This window comes from Oncorhynchus gorbuscha, linkage group LG04, assembly GCF_021184085.1.
Source record: "Oncorhynchus gorbuscha isolate QuinsamMale2020 ecotype Even-year linkage group LG04, OgorEven_v1.0, whole genome shotgun sequence".
Taxonomy (NCBI): Eukaryota; Metazoa; Chordata; class Actinopteri; order Salmoniformes; family Salmonidae; genus Oncorhynchus; species Oncorhynchus gorbuscha.
The window spans coordinates 21020919-21046332 of record NC_060176.1 but is presented as its reverse complement, the minus strand read 5'-3'; the positions used below and the strand labels follow the sequence as shown (position 1 = coordinate 21046332).

General features: G+C 44.2%; 1 protein-coding gene across 1 annotated transcript; it reads right to left on the bottom strand.

Annotated features, from left to right (window-relative positions):
- Positions 1-9484: 9484 nt before the first annotated feature.
- LOC124033143 (sulfotransferase 2B1-like) lies at positions 9485-19277 on the bottom strand. Its single transcript, XM_046345099.1, has 6 exons — positions 19078-19277; positions 18551-18759; positions 18301-18427; positions 18109-18206; positions 12698-12878; positions 9485-9883 (listed from the first exon to the last, which is right to left on the bottom strand). The coding sequence occupies exons 1-6, from the start codon at positions 19214-19216 to the stop codon at positions 9687-9689; spliced, it is 951 nt and encodes a 316-aa protein (XP_046201055.1). The 5' UTR covers positions 19217-19277; the 3' UTR covers positions 9485-9686.
- Between the last annotated feature and the right edge of the window lie 6137 nt (positions 19278-25414).

Genomic DNA, 25414 nt, shown 5'->3' with positions numbered 1-25414 from the left:
TGATCACAATGTGTTCTGAGGTCTGATTGGGAGACTGACTTTAATTTCCTGTCTTCCTGTTTCCCTTCTCATCTACATCCCCAGGAATTCCTGTGTGTGTGTTTCTGAGAACATGTATGTGAGTAAAAAACATTTTATTTCCCATAGGGCCTGAGTTACCATACCATTATTAGACGAGTAGAATGTGGCTTTAGAAGGAGCATTATCGGAAAGCCTTTCATGTTGCTGAACTGACAAATAAAAGTCAAACAGCCATTCAGAGTAAAATCCATGAATAATATTTGTTTTCAATTGCTCTGACGTTGTGGAGAGGACTTTGGCTTTGTCTCATGTCCTCCACTGTATCTGGGAAACTAATATCTGCCAAGCCAACCAGGAAACATTCACAGCTGACATATTTACAGTGCCCGACCACACAAATGTGCCTTTTCAACATGCAACAATATCAGAGATACTGTATATCCACAGAAGCCTGTGAACTCTACCAGAGCGACTCCGTCTTCCACAGAAAATTCATACTGAACTAGTCCGATATTTAATTGTTATAGATATGGCTGGTATACAAACACGCATTTGATAACGCTAGTACACACTTAAAGAGTGTTTGTCGAGTGTTCTTTGGTAAGGGTAATGGTGTTATGTGGAATCATAATGACTCAACAAACCCTTCAAGCCCTTCAATGGTTATGGTCCTCCATCCACACCTGAGAAGCTGGGACAGTTCTGACTGGTTGTGGTGACTGTGGCCAACTCTCCCATGACTAAACTACTAGACTAAATGGTGTTGTATGAGTGACAGCCCCTTACTCCAGGTGGGAGCTGAGGGGTAATGTTTTCCCAGTGGACAGAATAAAGAGAAAGTAGAAAAGAGAGCTTTATATGGAGAGGATTGTATGACAGGATGCCAGAGACACCAGCATGCAGAGATCAAGTCACTGAGAGATATGATGTAAGATAATACTTTATCATACAGGGCATCAGAAAACTCTAACTAGTGAAAATGAAATAAAAAACGGAAAATATTGCACCTTTTTGACAATTCTTCCATGTGTCCGAACCCCCTGCAACCCCAATCCCCTCCCGTTGAATGTAGTGTTTTATATCACACATACAGTGGGGATAATTGAATGAAGTCACTAATAGAGACAGGGAGTTATCACTATCTCCAAAAGCAGATTATCTGATTTGCTTATATCCCTGGCCTGTGCATAAGGGCTGAACAAACCTTCACTCTGAAAGTTACTGGATTTAAATAGATTACTATTCAGTGTTGCAAAAAATTTTACTTCCGGGTTGGAGCGAGCGATCGCATCGGCACTTCGCTCCGCAGGTAGTATAACTTTTTCATTACATTTCATTACATTTCATTATAGTACAACGGTTTGATTTGTCTAATCTTAGCAATTTCTTCTTAGCTAGCTACATAGCCGTCTTTGTATCAAAGATAATTGTGTAGTCTAGAGCGATTTTCTAGGTTAGCTAGCCAGCTATTGTCGTTCTTTTAACGCAACGTAACGTAATCAACACTGCTGGCTAGCCAGCTAGCCCCCGAATAGCAACACTGTAGAAACTATTACACTCAACGGAACGACTTGATTAGTGTAGTGTCAACAACGCAGCCACTGCCAGCTAGCTTACAAAGTCAACAACGCAGCCACTGCCAGCTAGCCTACTTCAGCAGTACTGTATCATTTTAATCATTTTAGTCAATAAGATTCTTGCTACGTAAGCTTAACTTTCTGAACATTCGAGACGTGTAGTCCACTTGTCATTCCAATCTCCTTTGCATTAGCGTAGCCTCTTCTGTAGCCTGTCAACTATGTGTCTGTCTATCCCTGTTCTCTCCTCTCTGCACAGACCATACAAACGCTCCACACCGCGTGGCCGCGGCCACCCTAATCTGGTGGTCCCAGCGCGCACGACCCACGTGGAGTTCCAGGTCTCCGGTAGCCTCTGGAACTGCCGATCTGCGGCCAACAAGGCAGAGTTCATCTCAGCCTATGCCTCCCTCCAGTCCCTCGACTTCTTGGCACTGACGGAAACATGGATCACCACAGACAACACTGCTACTCCTACTGCTCTCTCTTCGTCCGCCCACGTGTTCTCGCACACCCCGAGAGCTTCTGGTCAGCGGGGTGGTGGCACCGGGATCCTCATCTCTCCCAAGTGGTCATTCTCTCTTTCTCCCCTTACCCATCTGTCTATCGCCTCCTTTGAATTCCATGCTGTCACAGTTACCAGCCCTTTCAAGCTTAACATCCTTATCATTTATCGCCCTCCAGGTTCCCTCGGAGAGTTCATCAATGAGCTTGATGCCTTGATAAGCTCCTTTCCTGAGGACGGCTCACCTCTCACAGTTCTGGGCGACTTTAACCTCCCCACGTCTACCTTTGACTCTTTCCTCTCTGCCTCCTTCTTTCCACTCCTCTCCTCTTTTGACCTCACCCTCTCACCTTCCCCCCCTACTCACAAGGCAGGCAATACGCTCGACCTCATCTTTACTAGATGCTGTTCTTCCACTAACCTCATTTCAACTCCCCTCCAAGTCTCCGACCACTACCTTGTATCCTTTTCCCTCTCGCTCTCATCCAACACCTCCCACACTGCCCCTACTCGGATGGTATCGCGCTGTCCCAACCTTCGCTCTCTCTCCCCCGCTACTCTCTCCTCTTCCATCCTATCATCTCTTCCCTCTGCTCAAACCTTCTCCAACCTATCTCCTGATTCTGCCTCCTCAACCCTCCTCTCCTCCCTTTCTGCATCCTTTGACTCTCTATGTCCCCTATCCTCCAGGCCGGCTCGGTCCTCCCCTCCCGCTCCGTGGCTCGACGACTCATTGTGAGCTCACAGAACAGGGCTCCGGGCAGCCGAGCGGAAATGGAGGAAAACTCGCCTCCCTGCGGACCTGGCATCCTTTCACTCCCTCCTCTCTACATTTTCCTCCTCTGTCTCTGCTGCTAAAGCCACTTTCTACCACTCTAAATTCCTAGCATCTGCCTCTAACCCTAGGAAGCTCTTTGCCACCTTCTCCTCCCTCCTGAATCCTCCTCCCCCTCCTCCCCCCCTCCTCCCTCTCTGCAGATGACTTCGTCAACCATTTTGAAAAGAAGGTCGACGACATTCGATCCTTGTTTGCTAAGTCAAACGACACCGCTGGTTCTGCTCACACTGCCCTACCCTGTGCTCTGACCTCTTTCTCCCCTCTCTCTCTCTCCAGATGAAATCTCGCGTCTTGTGACGGCCGGCCGCCCAACAACCTGCCCGCTTGACCCTATCCCCTCCTCTCTTCTCCAGACCATTTCCGGAGACCTTCTCCCTTACCTCACCTCGCTCATCAACTCATCCCTGACCGCTGGCTACGTCCCTTCCATCTCCAAGAGAGCGAGAGTTGCACCCCTTCTGAAAAAACCTACACTCGATCCCTCCGATGTCAACAACTACAGACCAGTATCCCTTCTTTCTTTTCTCTCCAAAACTCTTGAACGTGCCATCCTTGGCCAGCTCTCCCGCTATCTCTCTCTGAATGACCTTCTTGATCCAAATCAGTCAGGTTTCAAGACTAGTCATTCAACTGAGACTGCTCTTCTCTGTATCACGGAGGCGCTCCGCACTGCTAAAGATAACTCTCTCTCCTCTGCTCTCATCCTTCTAGACCTATCGGCTGCCTTCGATACTGTGAACCATCAGATCCTCCTCTCCACCCTCTCCGAGTTGGGCATCTCCGGCGCGGCCCACGCTTGGATTGCGTCCTACCTGACAGGTCGCTCCTACCAGGTGGCGTGGCGAGAATCTGTCTCCTCACCACGCGCTCTCACCACTGGTGTCCCCCAGGGCTCTGTTCTAGGCCCTCTCCTATTCTCGCTATACACCAAGTCACTTGGCTCTGTCATAACCTCACATGGTCTCTCCTATCATTGCTATGCAGACGACACACAATTAATCTTCTCCTTTCCCCCTTCTGATGACCAGGTGGCGAATCGCATCTCTGCATGTCTGGCAGACATATCAGTGTGGATGACGGATCACCACCTCAAGCTGAACCTCGGCAAGACGGAGCTGCTTTTCCTCCCGGGGAAGGACTGCCCGTTCCATGATCTCGCCATCACGGTTGACAACTCCATTGTGTCCTCCTCCCAGAGCGCTAAGAACCTTGGCGTGATCCTGGACAACACCCTGTCGTTCTCAACTAACATCAAGGCGGTGGCCCGTTCCTGTAGGTTCATGCTCTACAACATCCGCAGAGTACGACCCTGCCTCACACTGGAAGCGGCACAGGTCCTAATCCAGGCACTTGTCATCTCCCGTCTGGATTACTGCAACTCGCTGTTGGCTGGGCTCCCTGCCTGTGCCATTAAACCCCGACAACTCATCCAGAACGCCGCAGCCCGTCTGGTGTTCAACCTTCCCAAGTTCTCTCACGTCACCCCGCTCCTCCGCTCTCTCCACTGGCTTCCAGTTGAAGCTCGCATCCGCTACAAGACCATGGTGCTTGCCTACGGAGCTGTGAGGGGAACGGCACCTCAGTACCTCCAGGCTCTGATCAGGCCCTACACCCAAACAAGGGCACTGCGTTCATCCACCTCTGGCCTGCTCGCCTCCCTACCACTGAGGAAGTACAGTTCCCGCTCAGCCCAGTCAAAACTGTTCGCTGCTCTGGCCCCCTAATGGTGGAACAAACTCCCTCACGACAGCGGAGTCAATCACCACCTTCCGGAGACACCTGAAACCCCACCTCTTTAAGGAATACCTAGGATAGGATAAGTAATCCTTCTCACCCCCCCCCCCTTTAAGATTTAGATGCACTATTGTAAAGTGACTGTTCCACTGGATGTCATAAGGTGAATGCACCAATTTGTAAGTCGCTCTGGATAAGAGCGTCTGCTAAATGACTTAAATGTAATGTAAATGTTGCAGACAGCACCGTGTATGTGTGACATGTTTCATCTGTCCTTCTGTGGTTTCTCTGCCTTTGTCATCGATTCGGATTGAGTTTGCAGATTAGTTTATATAACATTACATGATCAAAACATAGATAAGGTAGATAAGCAGCAAAAGAATTACAATCAAATCACGTCAAATAATAACAAGAATTCGCTATTAGTTCTCTCTGTACCTGTCACGAATCCCGTTTCCTGAGTCTGTTTTTTGCATGTGTTCTGTCCTGGAGTGTTTTTTCCGGTGTCCTGGAACGCACCCTGTCTGGTTGCCGGGCAATGTGGCCAGTTGGGAGTTCTGTTATCCACGAACCTGTATCTCATCAGCTATCTGCACACCCGGTCCTGATCATCATCTCTCCTCTTCAAGCCCGGACCTGACATCCATTCCCTGCCGGATAGTTAGCCATGAACAGTATGTTGTGCCATAGTATCAGCCACAAGTTGGATAGAATTAGTTTTTTACGTATTGCTTGCCTTAAACTTACCACCGTTTGTTCGGTCTTCAGTTACTCACCCGGATCATTTACACCATTCCCACCTGGTCGTCGGAGGATTCCGCTACCCCATTGGATCCACCTATTTACTCCCATCAACTCACCACCGCTGCCGGCTACGCCACCTGGATTCACATTCACATTCACTTGTAAATAAATACTCACCTTCTTCCTACTCTCCTTGTCCTGGTCTGCTTCTGGGTTCGATTTTGAAAGAACGTGACAGTACCTGTCGGAATAATATAATAAGGACTAGCACATCCTTCAGCTATTATCAACAGAATACAAATGATTTCCCCTTCTGACCCTAGATTGGCATATCTCACCCTTTGACTGCACCAAGTGTAATTCTGTCTGACTACTGACATCACAAGCACTATGAGGTTCAGTGTAGCATTTGAGACCTTTACAGTATGACTACAATGATGCTGTCTCTGTTGGAGGACACCAGCTTACAGCCGCTTGATTATGTTTGAGAACCTATTTTACATTCAGATGAAGGACATGATGAATTATTGACTCAGGAGACGTTATTTCAGAGTTGTTACTTAGTTCACTGCTTCTTAGTTCCTGTATGTCAACATGCTGCCCAGACAAGAAGATAATAAGAAAAGAGGGAAGTTCAAATACGATATTGAAGCCAATTGGCTGAGAAGATCAGGCATGAAATTATGTTTTTGACGGTCTGAATCTCTTGCAGGAAACGTTGTGGTTCTGTTTCAACTGACCTGCAGCCACTGTGCACAAACTCAACTGCTTCACTCTTCATTCATTCTTATTTTTTCTTCTTGGGTCTGAGAGGCAGTGCTCATTGGCTTTGATGTCAATTGGTAATGCATTCCTGATTTAACAAGGTTCTGGCTTACAGAGTTTGATTGAACAAAAAGTCCAAGGCTTAACTTCCTGAAGTGGATGAGATTATGTTGTAATTGGGACCAATTTGGATAGAGGCACAGAGAGGAAAGGCAACTTACACGTGACACTTACCTCTCGTCCCTTTCTATGCTGAAGTGAGTAGCATAGCCAATGAGGTTGACTTTTTAGGGAAGATCAAAATACTAATTATTCTGCTGCTATTGGGAGTGGTTTGATGGTCTCCCCTTCATCACTATTCCTGATAAGTTGTAGTGATTCAAATGAATAATTCACCTAATTCACATTTTTCAAATGTTCCATCTTCCGGTCTGAGTAGGGTATATAGGGCTCTTGGATGTGAGAAATATGCTCTTGATTCAACCATGGGTTAGGGTTAGGGTTAAACACTTTGGTCACACAACCATCAGTGTCATGCTACTCTCTGAAACTAAGGAGGGGTCTGGGGAGAGTCCTCTTCAGACAGACAACTCTCCCAACAAATCGTGAGGTTTGCTAAGGCAGGGCTTAAAATGTGGGCGGGAGTTGTTCTCATGTTTAGCTTGGGCAACAAGCAGATATGGCAGTGATGTCACCGGTGTGGCGCATCCCATTTCCAACTTGTCCTCCATGTCACAACTCGCGCCGGACTTTTAATGTGGCACTGTCGTAGGATGCCACCTTTCCAACAGCTAGACCTTCCCCTGTCAACTGTAAGTGCTGTTATTGTGAAGTGGGAGCAACAACGGCTCAGCCGCGAAGTGGTAGGCCACACAAGCTCACAGAATGGGACCACCGAGTGCTGAATCATATAGCGCGTAAAAATCATCTGTCCTCGGTTGTCACACTCTCTCCCGAGTTCCAAACTGCCTCTGGAAGCAACTTCAGCACAATAACGGTTTGTCGGGAGCTTCATGAAATGGGTTTCCATGGCCAAGCAGCCACACACAAGCCTAAGATCACCATGGACTCTGGAGCAGTGGAAACATGTTCTCTGGAGAACTGAATCCTGCTTGCCCATCTGGCAGTCTGACAGACGAATCTGGATTTGGCGGATTCCAGGAGAACGCTACCTGCCCCAATGCAGTGTCAACTGTAAAGTTTGGTGGATGAGGAATAATGGTCTGGGACTGTTTTTCATGGTTCGGGCTAGGCCCCTTAGTTCTAGGGAAGGAAAATCTTAACGCTCACGCCTACAATGTTATTCTAGATGATTCTGTGCTTGCAACTTTGTGGCAGCAGATTTGGGGAAGGCCCTTTCCTGTTTCTGCATGACAATGCTTCGGTTCACAAAGTGAGGTCCATAAAGAGATGGTTTGTCGAGATCAGGTTGGAAGACTGGCCTGCACAGAGCCCTGACCTCAACCCCTTGAAACACCGACTGCGAGCCAGGCTTAATCGCCCAACATCAGTGCCTGACCTCACTAATGCTCTTGTGGCTGAATGGATGCAAGTCCCCGCAGCAATGTTCCAATATCTAGTGGAAAGCCTTCCCAGAAGAGTGGAGGCTGTTATATCAGCAAAGGGAGGACCAACTCAACAATAATGCCCATGATTTTGGAATGAAATGTTTGAGCAGGTGTCCACATGTAGTGTACATCCAAAGACCCATCTATTCTGAACTATAGATTCAGAGTTATATTTGGATGGTGTATGAGGGCGGCAGCAGGTCTCCACAGTGAAGTCAGTCTGGCAACACAACCACGTGCCACCCTCTGGGTGGCCAGGTGCAGTGCTCTAGCTCTAGCCCTTCCTCTGATAAACACATTCCGGCCAGGTATGTACTCTCTGAAGCACCACTTGTCTTGCTGTGTAAGTACTAATCAAGCAGCCGGAGTCTGAGAGCAACAGATGAAGATTGATGCCATTAGTTGCTGAGGGGACACTCATTGGATCAGCTTGACACACTGCCACTCATTGGATCAGCTTGACACACTGCCACTCATTGGATCAGCTTGACACACTGCCACTCATTGGATCAGCTTGACACACTGCCACTCATTGGATCAGCTTGACACACTGCCACTCATTGGATCAGCTTGACACACTGCCACTCATTGGATCAGCTTGACACACTGCCACTCATTGGATCAGCTTGACACACTGCCACTCATTGATATAAACTGTGATCGGGAGGATTATGACCTTTTGTTAGTGTTCGCATAACTTCCTCATCATGTTCCCATGAGCTGACAGCTTGACAGGCCCAAGAGCGATTGGGACACATGTGACTTGGAACTCACCACTAGTGAAATAATAGACCACTTCCTCTTTGACTAAACCACTTCTTATACTTGTGTTGCTGATGCATGTCACTTGGGGACAGAGTTCATGCTGACCCCCAGCAACAGGTCTGGCACACGCCTTCGTAATGGAATCCAGTGGTAAATCCTGACATCACTGACCACAAGACCCACGACGCACAAGCCCCCACAAAGACAACTTCAACAACCAACCCAGACTGAATAATATGACACGCATTAGGTGGACATACTGTATGTGGTTGTATATTTTAGCAGCATCAATGAGACAACCGGAGCGCTATGATAAAGACACTTGACCGCAATCTCTGGTCGGTGAGACAGTACTGTCTTGAACGCTTTCATAACACAACTGAGAGCAACAGATCTTTCACATTATTTTAGTTGAGCAGCACATCTGGGATTAGATAGGTCTAATGATGATATATGCCCATATGTTAGCATCAGTCACATAGTTTCCTAACAACTCAGGGCTGTGAACCTTACTGATGGACATACAGTAAGTAGATGATCTAAAATATGGGAAATCCAGGTTGTTCGGGGTCAAGCTATGTGACTGATGTAAAAACAACTTTTTATGTACACATCAGCCTTTCTGGAGTTAATATATCATCCCTTCTGCTTGATGCACTGCCACTCATTGATATAATCTGTGATCGGGAGGATTATGACCTTAAGTTAATGTGTTTGCATAACTTCCTCATCATGTTCCCATGAGCTGACAGGTTGTTCGGAGTCAAGCTATGTGACAACAGCTTTTTATGTACACATCAGCCTTTCTGGAGTTAATATATCATCCCGTCTGATTGATGCACTGCCACAAACTGGAAGGTTTTGCAAATGTGTCAAAATCAGGGAGTTAAATGTGTCCCTCTCGTGTCCCATCATCTAGCTATTGCAGCACAAGCCAAGATGGAGGAGAAACTTCACTCTCATTCAGTTAACTGTAACATTTAGATTTTTTATAGAGGTGGAAAAACCCAACTACAAGAACAAATAGGTCACACACAATATTTTTGTTATATTAACATATCAATTTCATTATATAGTTTTACTATATTGGGTTGTGTACATTATATGTACATTCACAAAAACACAGAACATCAGTGAGAGAATTCCAGGACTTGTATGAAGCGTATCCATCAATCTCCGGCGTCGTGGAGGGTAAGGGCCCTATCCTGATCCCCAGAGGCCTGTCCTCCTCCTCCTCTCCCACAGGACTCAGGAGGACACTCCCACATGAAGGTCAAGGGACAGTCTTTCATCTGGTAGCTGTAGACGGTGTCGAAAATACCAATCTGCTCCTCTGTGAAAGTGTTTCTCCAGTCACCGATTATACCTGTAAACAGAACAAGGCCTCCATTATTATGGCCAATCTCTCCACAGCACTGTCATTTTTATTAGGATTCCCATTAGCTGATGCCATAACGCTAGCTAATCCTCCTGGGGTCCAACAGCAATTAACAAGACATTACAAACAACCACAATCAAGACTTCAAACATTCAACAAGTCGACAATACAGATAATTAAAATACCTGACAGGAAACACATTTAACATTCAGTTGATACTTTCTATTTGCTGTCCAGGTATATGGTCTATCTCATTAGATGTTCTTTTATTTTTTTCTTGAAGAAGGATTTACTTTTTGCCTGAGAAATATGGATTGGTAAAATGTTTCATTCAGCTACAGCTCTATATAAAACTGTACATTTAAGGTGATTTGTCCTTGGGTTGATTTGTTTTAGCTGCGCTGAATTTGTCTGTCTGGTTTGGTGGTTATGTGTGTTGCTAGTATGTACTAATTGGACAGAAAAGTACCGTGTCTTTTAAAATTTTTAAATATAACATTCCTAAAGAAAATCAGAAGACTAGATAGTAATTTGTTTTTAACGTGAAGCCATGAGAGATTCTGATGCATTTTAATAATATTCATTCGGTTAGAGCAATGAAGAGAATCTGGCAACCCTGTTTTGAGCCATTTGGAACTGTTTTATATCTTTCTTTGCTGCAGGTTACCATACAACTGGACATTACTCTTAGTGTGATTGGACCGGGGATTGACCATACAACTGGACATTACTCTAAGTGTGATAGGACCAGGGATTGACCATACAACTGGACATTACTCTAAGTGTGATAGGACCAGGGATTGACCATACCCCTGGACATTACTCTAAGTGTGATAGGACCGGGGATTGACCATACAACTGGACATTACTCTAAGTGTGATAGGACCGGGGATTGACCATACAACTGGACATTACTCTTAAGTGTGATAGGACCGGGGATTGACCATACAACTGGACATTACTCTTAAGTGTGATAGGATCAGGGATTGGCCATAAAACTGGACATTACTCTAAGTGTGATAGGACCGGGGATTGACCATACAACTAGACATTACTCTAAGTGTGATAGGACCAGGGATTGGCCATAAAACTGGACATTACTCTAAGTGTGATAGGACCAGGGATTGATGACCTGATTCAGAGCACTAGATGTTACATAGTCTGAACATTTTCTTGTAATATTATCTATGTGTTCTGACCATGATAAAGCTGAGTCCAATATCACGCCTTGTAGTTTAGTTTTTTTTCACTTGCTCTACATGTATTCTATTCATCAACAAATTCAATTGGGGGTCATCAGCAAGAATATATCTTGAACAAAATACAATACATTTAGTTTTAGAAATGTTCAACACCAATTTGTTCATATCAACCCACTCAGGCACCATTCTTAGTTCACCGCTCAATACATCTGTTAGCTTATTACATTCTGATGCTGCACTATACATTGCCGAGTTATCAACATACATGACCACTCTTGCTTTGTTCATTACTGAAGGTAAATCATTAGTAAAGATAGAGTAGAGCAGTGGGCCTAGGCAGCTTCCTTGAGGAACACCACAATGTATATCTTCACCATTTGAAAAGCTACCATTAAAGAACACGTTTTCCTTCTCCTGGATAGATAGCTGCATCCTTAAAACCATAACATTTGAGTTTTCCAAGTAACAGTTCATGATCAATTACTTCAAAAGCAGCACTGAAATCCAGCAACACTGCTCCAACTAACTTCCTATCATCTATACTCTTTAACCAATCTGTCATTTGTGCTAAAGCCGTACTCGTAGAATGGCCTTTGTATGCATGCTGGAAACCCGTTATCAGATCATTACATGATAAATAATCCTCTATTTGTACAGATACAATTTTTTGCAATAATTTACTTAACACAGGCAGCAAGTTTTTAGGATGACTTTTAGGACCAGTGAATGCAGATTTTTTATCCTTAGGTAGTGGAATAACCTTTGACTCTTTCCAGACTTCTGGGAACACCCCATACATCGAGCACTTGTTAAAAATACTTGAGATTGGTGTAGATATTTGGTTAGCTGTAACTCTAAGTAATTTGGCATCTAGACTATCTGTACCAGGTGACTTTTCATCCAAAAGAGACAACAGCATCTTTTCTACCTCTTCTCTTTCTACTTGATGAAATTTGAACCCGCATTGCCTCTCCTTCATGATAAAATATTTTATAAGGGTATATGACATGGAGCCATCATTTGGAATCATAGCATTCCTCAACTTGTCCACTTTGCAGTAAAATATTAATTAAAGTAGTTTGCGATGTCATGTGGTTTTGTAATAAATATACCTTCTGATTCAACAAAAGTGTCAGACATGTTTGAATTCCTACCCATAATAGTGTTCAACGTTCTCCACAGCTTTTTCCCATCACCCTTTACTTCATCAATTTTGTGCTGATAGAATCCCTTTTTGTTTCCTTTGTTTAGCTTGGTCACTAGATTTCTTAATTTACATTAACTTCGCTTATCAAACAAAGTACCAGATTTATCTGCTACTTTTTTGGCATCCCAACGTTGAATCATTTCTCAGCTCATCATCAATCCATGGTGCACCATTTCACCTCGCAGTGCATTTTCTTAAAGGGATGTGCTTATCAGCTGTACTCATAAATAATTTCATAAACAAACTTAGTGACATTTCAGGATCATCCTTACTACACACTTCTAACCATACTGTGAGTGCAGGGGAGGTCTATGGTACTGTTCTATCCTTCTGATACTGACTGACACACAACTCTAGTCAGGATATAACTCCTGTTGAGCAAGGGCGCCTCACCTTTCCTCATGAATTTGCCTTTGCTGTGGTCCATGATCTCCTTTGGGATCTGAGTGTAGTTCACCATGGCGTTATCGCTCATGCTGCTGAAGCTGCAGTGTCTCAGGGAATTGGTTAACTCCTCGCCCACCAGGGGGAACTGCAGGAAAGAGCTGATCCTCTCCATCGAGCCTTGCAGGTCCTGAGGAAAGTCAATGCTCTTATTATAGATGTGGACAAATAGAGTGGTTTTCACAAAAGGCTGAATTGATCCTCTATGTCTCGTCTATCAACAACATTTGTGGCAAACTAGGACCAAACGCTCATTAGGTTGGATACAGTTGGTTAGTGCAAATCCACGATGGTGTAGCAGTGCAAACGTTGTTTGTCGTTCTCCCATGTACATATTTTATTTTTAGTCTTTTTTTGTATATATTTCAAAATATGTTCATTATCTTTATTCATTTTGTAAAATTAAATTCATCTTCCGGCAACCCGCCTCACCCAATGTGATACAGATCTGCTATTTTTAGACCTTATAGCCAAAACCTCAATTGGCAGCTAACCAGCTAATTAGCTATTTAGTCATTGTTAGCTACTGCAAGCAGCCTTTACTTTTAGCACACCACACTCTTTTAGCCTGGATAATTACTTTCCAGCCTGCACAGCGCGTTATCAACCCTGAGCAAATCGGACAGTTTTTTTCCCTCCAAGATAATGCTGGATTCCTGCCGTAAGCTCTGGACCATTACACCAGATCATCGCAGCTAGCTAGCTGCCACCGAGTGGCCCAGCCCCGAAGCTAGCCTTGAGCCAGGCCCATCTCCCGGCCTGCTCAGTGGACCCTATGATTACTTGGCCACACAGTTGATGCCTCCCGGACTCTTCACTAACACAACTAGAATTCACTACACTACCGGATTCCAGCCATTAGCTCTCGACCTTTGCATCGGATCATCGCTGCTATCGAACTGCTACGGAGTGGCTACAGTGGCTAACGCCCTTGTCCCGAAGCTAGCATCAGTTAGCCGAGAGCTAGGCGCATCTCCCGGCTAGCAAACAAAGTTACTCCAGTGACAATACCTATGTGCCAACTGGACTGGACTCTTTGTCAACATGGACCCCTGCCGTTCCATCATGACTGGTCTGCCGACGTAATTCCACCCGCTGTGCCCCCAACTGACCTTTGCCGGACGTCGGAAGAGAAGCTTCTATTAGCCGTGGCCTGCTAACTTTATTAAGGTATTATTTATTTGTCTGCCGCTTCCTAGCCTTAGTAACGACTACCTAGCGGCTTCCCTATTTAATCTATTGCTGTTAACTGAACCCTATGATAACTTGGCTACTTAGCTGATGCCTGCTGGATTGTTCATTAATCACAGTACTCCATTTTGTTTATCTGTCAGCCCCAGACTCGAACTCAGGACCTGTGTGTAGTTAACTGACCCTCTCTGCCCATTCATCGCCTTTTTACCTGTTGTTGTTGTCTTAGCTGATTAGCTGTTGTTGTCTTACCCGTTGTCGTCTTTGCCAGCTCTCCCAATCAACACCTATGATTGCTTTATGCCTCGCTTTAGGTCTCTTTCTAATGTAAATATGCATTGTATACTGTTTAGGATAGTTATCATTGTTTTAGTTCACTGCGAAGCCCCTAGTCCCACTCAACATGCCTCAGATACCTGTTTTGTCCCACCACCCACAGATGCGGTGACCTCACCCAGCATAACTAGTGCCTCCAGAGATGCAACCTCTCTTATAGTCACTCAATGCCTAGGTTTATCTCCACTGTACCCTCATCCTACCATACCCATCTGTACATTATGTCCTGAATCTATCCTACCATGCCCAGAAATCTGCTCCTTTTATTCTCTGTCCCCAACGCACTAGACGACCAGTTTTGATAGCCTTTAGCCGTATCCCAATCCTCCTTTGTTCCTCGGGTGGTGGAAGTTAACCCAGGTTCTACGTGACCCCAGGCGCTCTCATTTGTTGACTTCAGTAACCGCAAAAGCCTTTGTTTCAAGCATGTTAACATCAGAAGCCTCCTCCCTACGTTTGTTTTACTCACTACTTTAGCACACTCGGCCAACCCTGATGTCCTTGCCCTGTCTGAATCCTGGCTTAGGAACCCCACCAACAATTCTGAGATTTCCATCCCCAACTACTACATTTTCCAAAAAGATAGAACTAACAAATGGGGATGAGTTGCAATCTACTGCAGAGATAACCTGCAAAGTTATGTCATACTTTCCATGTCTATGCCCAAACAGTTTGAGCTTCTAATTTTTAACAATCTTTCCAGCAATAAGAATCTCACTGTTGCTGCCTGTTACATTTACATTACATTTAAGTCATTTAGCAGACGCTCTTATCCAGAGTGACTTTCAAATTATAGACCACCCTCAGCTCCCAGCTGTGCCCTGGACACCGTATGTGAATTGATTGCCCCCCATCTATCTTCAGAGTTCATTCTGTTAGGTGTCCTAATTTGGGATATGCTTAACACTCCGGGCAGTCCTACAATCTAAGCTAGATGCCCTCAATCTAACAAATTATCAAGGAACCCACCAGGTACAACCCCAAATCCTTAAATACGGGCACCCTCATAGATATTATCCTGACCAACTTGCCCTCCAAATATACCTCTGCTGTTTTCAATCAGGATCTCAGCGATCACTGCCTCATTGCCTGCGTCCGCAGACAAACAACAACCCCTCATCATTGTCAAACGCTCCCTAAAACACTTCTGCTAGCAGGCCTTTCTAATTGACCTGGCCTGGGTATCCTGGAAGGATATTGAACTCATCCCGACAGTCGAGGATGCCTGGTCGTTCTTTAAAAGTAATTTCCTCACCATCTTAAATAAGCATGCCCCTTTAAAAAAACAGTCCTTGGTTCACTTCAGACCTGACTGCTCTTGACCAGCACAAAAACATCTTGTGGTGGACTGCACTAGCATCGAATAGTCCCCGCGATATGCAACTTTTCAGGGAAGTCAGGAACCAATACATGCAGTCAGTTAGGAAAGCAAAGGCTAGCTTTTTCTAACATAAATTTGCTAGGAAACACTGTCACCACTGATAAACCCACGATAATCGAGAATTTCAAGAAGGATTTCTCTACGGCTGGCCATGCTTTCCTCCTGGCTACCCCAGCCCCGGCCAACAGCTCCGCACCCCCCGCAGCTACTTGCCCAAACCTCCGCAATTTCTCCTTCACCCAAATCCAGATAGCAGATGTTCTGAAAGAGCTGCAAAACCTGGACCGGTACAAATCAGCCAGGCTAGACAATCTGGACCCTCTCTTTCTAAAATTATCCGCCGCCATTGTTGCAACCCCTATTACCAGTCTATTAAACCTCTTTCGTATCGTCCGAGATCCCTAAAGATTGGAAAGCTGCCGCGGTCATCCCCCTCTTCAAAGGGGATGACACTCTAGACGCAAACTGTTATAGACCTATATCCATCCTGGCCTGCCTTTCTAAAGTCTTCGAAAGCCAAGTTAACAAACAGATCACTGATCATTTCGAATTCCACCATACCTTCTCCACTGTGCAATCCGGTCTCCGAGCTGGTCACGGGTGCACCTCAGCCACGCTCAAGTTACTAAACAATATCATAACCGCCATCGATAAAAGACAGTACTGTGCAGCTGTCTTCATCGACCTGGCCAAGGGTTTCGACTCAATCACTGTATTCAATCACTGTATTCTTATCGGCAGACTCAACAGCCTTGGTTTCTCAAATGACTGCCTCAACTGGTTCACCAACTACTTCTCAGATAGAGTTCAGTGTGTCAAACCTGAGGGCCTGTTGTCCAGATCCCTGTCAGTCTCTATGGGGGTACCACTGGGTTCAATTCTCGGGCCGACTCTTTTCTCTGTATATATCAACAATGTCACTCTTGCTGCAGGTGATTCCCTGATCCACCTCTACGCAGACGACCCCATTCTGAATACATCGTGCCCTTCTTTGGACACTGTGTTAACAAACCTCCAAACGAGCTTCAATGCCATACAACACTCCTTCTGTGGCCTCCAACTGCTCTTAAATCACTAGTAAAACTAAATGCCCACACCCGCCGTCCGACTAGCATCACTACTCTGGACGGTTCTGACTTAGAATATCTGGACAACTACAAATACCTAGGTTTCTGGCTCGACTGTAAACTCTCCTTCCAGACTCATATTAAACATCGACATTCCAAAATTAAATCTAGAGTCGGCTTCCTATTTCGCAACAAAATCTCCTTCACTCATGCTGCCAAACATACAATCGTAAAACTGACTATTCTACCGATCCTCGACTTCGGTGATGTCATTTACAAAATAGCCTCCAACACTCTACACAGCAAAATGGATGCAGTCAAACAAAGTGCCATCCGTTTTGTCACCAAAGCCCCATATACCACCCACCACTGCAACCTGTATGCTCTCGTTGGCTGGCCCTCTACATATTCGTCGCCAGACCCATTGGCTCCAGGTCATCTATAGGTCTTTGCTAGGTAAAGCTCCGCCTTATCTCAGCTCACTGGTCACCATAGCAACACCCACCCGTAGCATGCGCTCCAGCAGGTATATCTCACTGGTCATCCCGAAAGCCAACATCTCCTTTGGCCGCCTTTCCTTCCAGTTCTCTGCTGCCAATGACTGGAACGAATTGCAGAAATTGCTGAAGTTGGAGACTTATATCGCCCTCACTAACTTTAAGCATCAGTTATTTGAGTAGCTTACCAATCGCTGCAGCTGTAAATAGCCCATCCAATCTACCTACCTCATCCCCATATTGTTTTTATTTACTTTGCTCTACTTCCACATCATCATCTGCACATCTATCACTCCAGTGTTAAATTGTAATTACTTCACTACTATGGCCTATTTATTGCCTTACCTCCTCACACCATTTGCACACACTGCATATAGACTTTTTCTACTGTGTTATTGACTGTATGTTTGTTTATTCCATGTGTAACTGTGTTGTTGTTTGTGTCGCACCACTTTGCTTTATCTTGGCCAGGTCGGAGTTGTAAATGAGAACTTGTTCTCAACTGGCCTACCTGTTTAAATAAAGGTGAAGTAAAAAATAAAAAAAATAAAACAGTGAATATCTACAAAGCAAGCATTTATTTTTCCTAAAGCTATGTTCACGTAGTATTTCATAATGTCACTTAAAATAGCATCTCACCAAGGTCTATTTGTAATTTATGACTAATATTTTCATGTCTGAAGCATAGCCTATTTCTGTAGTTACACAACCTCAGAGACTCATGAGACTGTAATACAAGTGTTGTGTTCTGATGCGCTTAAATGGACACGTCTACAATATGGTTAGGGGTGACACAACTGCAATGAGGAAGAGAGAATGTAATGGGATGTTTGCAATTGATGACAACAACAATACATAGCAGACAGTGATAGACAATAGTTATCCTACCAGCCACATCTCCTCATAAGAGATATAAAGAACATTTGCCAAGACTCCTGCTTGACTCGTCCAGCCTTTCACATGATCGAACCAGGACCCATAACTCACTGTAAAAAGGGTAAACGTTGGATTAGATCTGACTGTAACAGTAGGATTAAATCCCAGAATTGCTCGAGGTACAAATCATTAGTGTCAACTCACCTGATCCCTCCAGAAAACTATCCAGAAACTCATCAAAGGAATTGGGTTCTGGGAGGAACTTGGCCATTTTATGGAAGTGGTAATATGACACAGCAACATCTTTGGGGTTTCTGGCGACATAGATGACCTGAGAGATGGGGTGGAGATAGTGACACTAACTATCAATATATTATTTCCATAGAGTTGCTTTACAAAATAGGAAATGTCTCACAGCTTTGAGAATAGTCTCTTCAACATAACCACATCCTACCTTAGCTTTGGAGCCTTGAAGTGCAGAAGCCAGCAGGTTGTAGGGCAGGTGAGTGGTGATGATTCGGTGCCCCTGGGTGGCTTCCAGCACCTTTGCACTGTAATGCTGTTCCAGCCAGGGGGCTCGTGCCCAGTTGGGCACAATTTTGGAGAGTTGTGGGTCCCCTCTGTTTTTCACAAGAGTGACAATCTCCTGCATCCAGGTAGTCCCTTTAACCAGAGATCACAAAGGGAAAGAAGAGTTAAAGAGAGAGAACTGTACATCTAATACCTCTGTCTTCATTGAATCCCTGCCTAAACCACTACTTCCACAAAGACAGATGGTCTGAGAGAAGTGGATCTTGAAAGCAATCGTTGAGAAGTTAAACCAACAGTAACAATACAATAACCTACTGGAGTCTGTGCATATACAGTTATTAAAGCCCTGACCGTTTGCTTCAACTGCGAAGTGTGAAAGAGGAAAAAGTCCTGCAGTTGGCTAGTGTTGCAGCATGTCTAATGTGCTGTGACAGAGCTGTCCTGTCTCACCTGATTTGGGGTAGGTGGCGATGACAGTGTCCCTGTCCTGAAACTGGAAGTGGAGGGCATAGTTCAGGGAGTCCTGGGTGTGAATGTGCCCAGGGAATGAGATGTGATGGAAGGTCTCTGTCACGTCCAGCCTGGCCATGTCTGTCTGCTTGTCTACCTAACTGCCTGTCTCTCTCTGTCTGTTTTTCTGACTCACTCTCTGTGAGGAGGGAAGTATGAGATGATCTGGCTTCCTACAGACCTTAAATAGCCAAGCAGTATGTCATGACGTTGGCCTGTGGTTAACACCAGCCTTAGTAAAGTTGAGCATTTATTTTGAGGCCTTTAACTCTACAGCTACAGCACTCACCAGTTCTCTTCTCAGAAGTCCATAGGTCATCCCTGTAGACTGCCCAAAACTTGTGTCTTACAGCTGTAGACTTATCATATAGTTATCAACTTAGGATAGTAATGAGCAACACCCAGCAAATGAGGAAATCCCTAGATATGACATCAGACAATGCCATGATAGGGTCATTTTGACAAGAACATGGACATAGATAGAATACAGTCCAATTAGATGATTAAGGTGTCATAACTATATTTTGTTTCATTTATGCTTTCATTCATTTTCATCGGCACGTAGAAAGTGATAGAGCCATAAACAACTCCCCCATACAACCATCAGTTAGTGCCACAATTCCGCTCATTTGGGAGGAAGCACGTAACACTTACAAATCCTCTGTCCTTGGTTGCAACACTCACTCCGTGTTCCAAACTGCCTCTGGAAGCAACATCAGCACAATAACTGTTTGACAGGAACTTCATGAAACGTGTTTCAATGGCAGTGGCATACGAGCCTAAGAATCTGGGTTTGGCGGATGCCAGGAGAACGCTACCTGCCGCAATGCATAGTGCCAACTGTAAAGGTTGGTGGAGGAGGAATAATAGTCTGGGGCTGTTTTTCATGGTCCAGGCCACAGCATACAATATCATTCAAGACAAATATGTGCTTCCAGCTTTGTGGCAACAGTTTGAGGAAGGCCCTTCCCTGTTTCAGCATGACAATGCCCATGGAATGGAATGGTATCAAACCAATCAAACATATGGGAACCATGTTTGACTCCGTTCCATTGACAACATTCCAGCCATTACAATAAGCCCATTCTCCTATAGCTCCACCCACCAACTTACACCGTGGTCAACATGCTATGCAAAAAAATTAAAAACAACAAACCCCATGTACAAAAATAGACTTAAGACACATGTATCCTGTCCATTGTTTAGGGAAAGGAATGTGTCGCTACCTCGCTCTACAACCAAAGATGATGAATTGAGATGCAAACTGAAGTGAAGAGGAAATATTTTAAAACGGGCCTATTGCAACCACAATTGGCCACCAATTTAACACAGGGTAATCCATTGTTAAACCATCAATTTACGCAAAAATCACCCGCACATCTTGTCTCAATTGCAACCTTCATTATCATTGGCCACTGAATTACCGCTCCCTTAAACCTGATGTCAGTGTTAACTTTTAGTAGCCTATCGCTTGCTGTCAACATCTTTGAAGAAATGTTCTCCCTCTGGTGTGAATTATCATCGGTGTAAATTTAAACATGCTTTTTTTACCATGGCAAATCTACTGTGGCAATTTATCCCACATGTTTGATGAATGGAAAACTCTTTGGTGTAGCCGACTCTGTTCTTTTTGTTCCCATTTATGTAATCGATTTAATTACAACTTGTCTTGACAAGTAGTGTCATTTCTTATCAAGATCGCGGGGGGGAAATATCCCTGCACTCTCCATATTTGAAATGTGTAACTAAATCAACCCAATTGTGATTGAGTAGAATCTATTATTTTAATTACATTAAAATGTAGTCTAACAAGGTTATTTCAAATGGCACAAATATTATTAGGTCATTTAAGATGAAACGTTTGAATGAAGTGTAAACCTACTAATCCTATACTGGTATTTTACATTCATCAGCCTTACGGTTTCCGATCCCCTGATTTCAACTGGGATGGGAATAGATAGCCTAAACTGGGAAAGTTGCAGCTGCCCAGTATCAACATGAGATCAGCTAAATCGCTGGTTTATGTTTGTGGGTCTTGTGTTGCAAATAAGCTTTTTTAGCATGCTGGTGCATGTAATCTCCCGTTTAGTATCATTTTAAGGCATAATTAACGGTTGACTCAGCTATTCCAGGGTTTTCCGTGGTCTTTTCACTCACCCTCTCACTGTTCTACATTGTTAGGCCTATATGGGATCTGGAAGATAGAGGGTTCAGGTCAGGAACATTCAGACATGTTGAGTTTACACGTGGAAACTTTTACTGCTAAATAGCACATGACAGGTATTCCTAATAATACTAAATAGTAAGCCTTAGACAAGTAAGCTTTGTCCAAGCCAGAACGACACATAGGGACAGGAGCAATTACACCCCATGGACATGACGCTAGTCAGTCGCAGGACATCAACCCATTTCCTTAATGCAGAGTACCAAGCAGAGAGGCATGAGGTTCAATTCCTGGTATGACTTGACCAGGGATGGAACCCTCAATCTTCCTATCTCAGTGCAGACACTCTAACCACAAGGCCACTGTGTTGGTTTAGTCATTTATGACTGAATTCAGAATATTTATGGATACCATTAGCTTATCACCCTGATTATTGTGAGGATCATCCCATAATAGTCTCTTATTAATGGTTACTTAGAAGTCTACTCTTAAAATAAGTGTTTGGAGGTAAAAGGTTCATTTGAATCAGATTACAGTCAGCTCTCTATCAGGAGCATTAAAGAGAGTCTTGACCATGGAGATGAGCTGTGAAGGACATGACTTGTTTGCATTATGATAATCTCTAGATAAAACATCCTTAGTGTTATGCAGGTGAGTGAGGACTCAAAAGCTCATCATCAACAGAAACAGAGTCTTTTCAATGTAAACAGGGCAAAAATAAAACTCAACACTAGTATAATCAGGGACCCCAGTCACCCTCATGAAAACAAAATCCTGCAGTTTAACAGGAGAGTCTCCGTTCTAGTTGTTGTGGAAGCTTGAAGGGCTGAATGGAAACAATAACAAAGTCCCACCTTGCCTGTGTTTTGGTAAAACCTGCTCAAGGTATTGGCTTGGAGAATACAACAGGACTTTCAAATGTAAGACAAAGCTATGAATGCAAGGATGCATGATATCAAAATGATAGTTTTGGGCTCTATTCAATTTGTATTCTGAAGCATTAAAGATTGCGCAATATAAATGTAATGGTCATTTCCGATTGGCAAAATATGCAGGTGTGAATGCTGTCAACGCAGGAACATCGTTAAGAATTAAAACAGCTGTAACACTGAATTTCCACAGAAAGGGTTGAAAGAGGAGCCCTTAAAGGTCCAATGCCAGCATTTTTAATCAAGAGAAATCATTTATTGGACAAGACATGACAATACAATACATGATTGTTTCCCCACCACTCACCGTTTTATCCTGAAAACAAAAAGGAAAGCTTCTAAGCGGAGGAAATCATCGATCAGCAAGAATTTTGCAGGTGATGTCACCAGGAACCCAAAACTCCTCTCCCAGGGACAAAACATGAAGAGGGAATCTTAGTGCAATTATTATTATAAAAATGAGACACGGGTAGAGAACTGTAAGAGTTTCATCAATCAGGACCAAACAGGCCAGGAGTATATAAAAACTAGGGACAGACTGAGACACTGGGCCTTTAACCATGTTTTGAGGAGATATAGTGTTTGTTCATTTGGAAAGAATGAAAACAAACCTGTATTTTGGAAAGTTCTGTGGGGGGGACAGACTGAACTACAGCAAGGGCAGGATGAGATCGGTGGCTGACAAACTGAGACACAACAAGGCCAGGAGCAGGACCAGGAGGATCGGTGGCTGGGGACAGACTTAGACACAGCAAGTTTTTGAGCAGAAGCAGGAAGAGTTTTGGATTTCTATGTTGGCCTGATGTCCGGTTCCCAATCAGCCAGACAGCTGTTTATCATTGTCTCTGATTGGGCCATCAAATGGCGAATAGAAGCAAGCCCTTTTTTTTCTCCCACCGGGTGGCCGGCTAACTTGTCAGAGTGAGCCCACTGAAGAACGCCAGACAGTAGGAACGGGAACGAAAAAGGTTCCTAGGACATTGTATTGGATTGTTTTGTTTTGTGAGTGTTTTGTTTTGGTGAGTTTCTCTTTCATTAAAAGATGTCAACTCGACAACACGCCCAGGGTCTCCCCTCATTCGGTGGAGGCTACTGAAGACACATAAGGCATTTATAAGGCTTATATTCTTTAAGCATCGATAAGTAATAAATTAATTTCAAGTCCAAAAATGGATGAGCCATTAAGGCATTACATCTTTGGCAGAACGGATGCTCAGAGACAGTTTCTTATGGTCAGGCCAGTGCGGATAATTTTGCTCAGCCCCAACTTCCACTGTACAAAATTCACCTATCTACAGGATGGCAAAAAGTATTTAGCCAATCAAGTTCTCCCGACTTAAAAAGATGAGAAAAATACCTGTAATTCATCATACTCTTCAGAATGGGACAGACAAAATGAGCCCACATTTTTTTGCAAATTATGGTCGAAAATAACTGTTTTGTCAACTCAAACAAGGATTTCTGGCTCTCACAGATGTAAAACGCTTCTTTAGGAGATCAAAAGCTCCTCTGGGCTCCACTCGTTACCACTAAATGGCACCTGTTTGAACTTGTAATCATTATAAAGACATCTGTCCACAACCTCAAACAATCACACTCCAAACTCCACTACGGCCAAGACCAAAGCGCTGCAAAGTTCGACACGTGAAACAAAATTATCTACCTGACAGCATGGACTGGGGATGAATCTGAATGCCTTCAGCGGTTTGAAAAATAACAGAACCGAGAAATGTGACGGAAAAGGAAGACATGAAAAGACCACTTCTCCCTTCACATAAAGACAATTCTCAAAAGGCGCTGGAGGACAAAATGATCACATGAACAGTGAGCAAAAAATCAGAACCAAGGTAAACGAAAACAAAGATGTTCAGCATGACCTGCAGACATCATTCACCAATGCCTGAAAGCAGCTGGAGCATCAGTAACACACACACAGACGTGCAGAACCCGGTTAAACAAAATGCCCTAGGCCCATCTGAAGTTTTCTAGAGTCCCCCTTGGATGATCCAGAGAAGATTGGGAGAATGTAATATGGTCAGATGAAACCAAAATATAACTTTTTGGTAAAAACTCAACTCGTCGTGTTTGGAGGACAAAGAATGCTGAGGCTCCCTTGCAGAATCCAAAGAAGACATAACCGATTCTTAACCTTATGTCATTCAGCCCTGATAATCACGCAGGGGAAACATCAGGGGCTGTTTTTCCTTAACAAAAAGGGACCAGGACGACTGATCCGGTAAAGGAAAGAATGAATGGGACCACGTATTGTGAGATTTTGAGCTACAGACAAATACCTCCTTCCATCAGCAAGTTCGGCACTGAAGATGAAGTCTACCCCGTGGCTGGGTCTTTCAGCAGACAATACAACAATCAAGGACCTGAGGAGGAAGGGAGGTGGCCCTGGACCGATCTCAAGACCGTAAAAAGATCATTTGATATTCCTCCGTGCACCCCAGTCAAATCCCCAGAACTCACTCCTCTGAAGAGATCTGCATGGAGGAATGGGAGGGATACCAGTAACAGTTAAACACTTCACATGAAGACTTCCAGAAATAGATTTACTAGACCAATTAATAGAAAAGGATTATATATACAAAGTGATTGAGATAAACTTTTGTTATGGACCAAATACTTATTTACCACCATAAGGTGCATATAAATCAAAAAAAATCCTCAATGTGATTTTCTGGAGGGTTTTTCTCATTTCTGATACTGGGGAGAAGACTACCATCTAATGAGAACATACAGGCTCCCATCGTTTTCTGAGAGAATGTCATGTTTGGTGGCTGACTAAAAACAACCCTCAGCCCCAGAGTCTATCAAGGCACTGTAGGAACTGTGTTGGGCAGTTCCAGGGATGAGATGGACTTCTGAGAAGATAACTGGATCTTGATGGAGAGACCTGTAGAGTTAAAGGCCTCAAAATAAATGTTCAACTTTACTAATGAGCTGGTGTTACCCAACTGGACATGAAATGACAAAATGTCCAGCTATTTAAGGTCTGTAGGAAGGCGGTTGGTGATTCTCCTTCCCTCTCCTCATTCAGAGAGTCAGTCAGAAAAACAGACCAGCTGCATGGGCTCAGGTAGAACAAGTGGAGGAGATGGCCAGGCTGGACGTGACAGAGACCTTCCATCACATCTCATTCCCTGGGCACATTCCACAGCCCAGGACTCCCTGAACT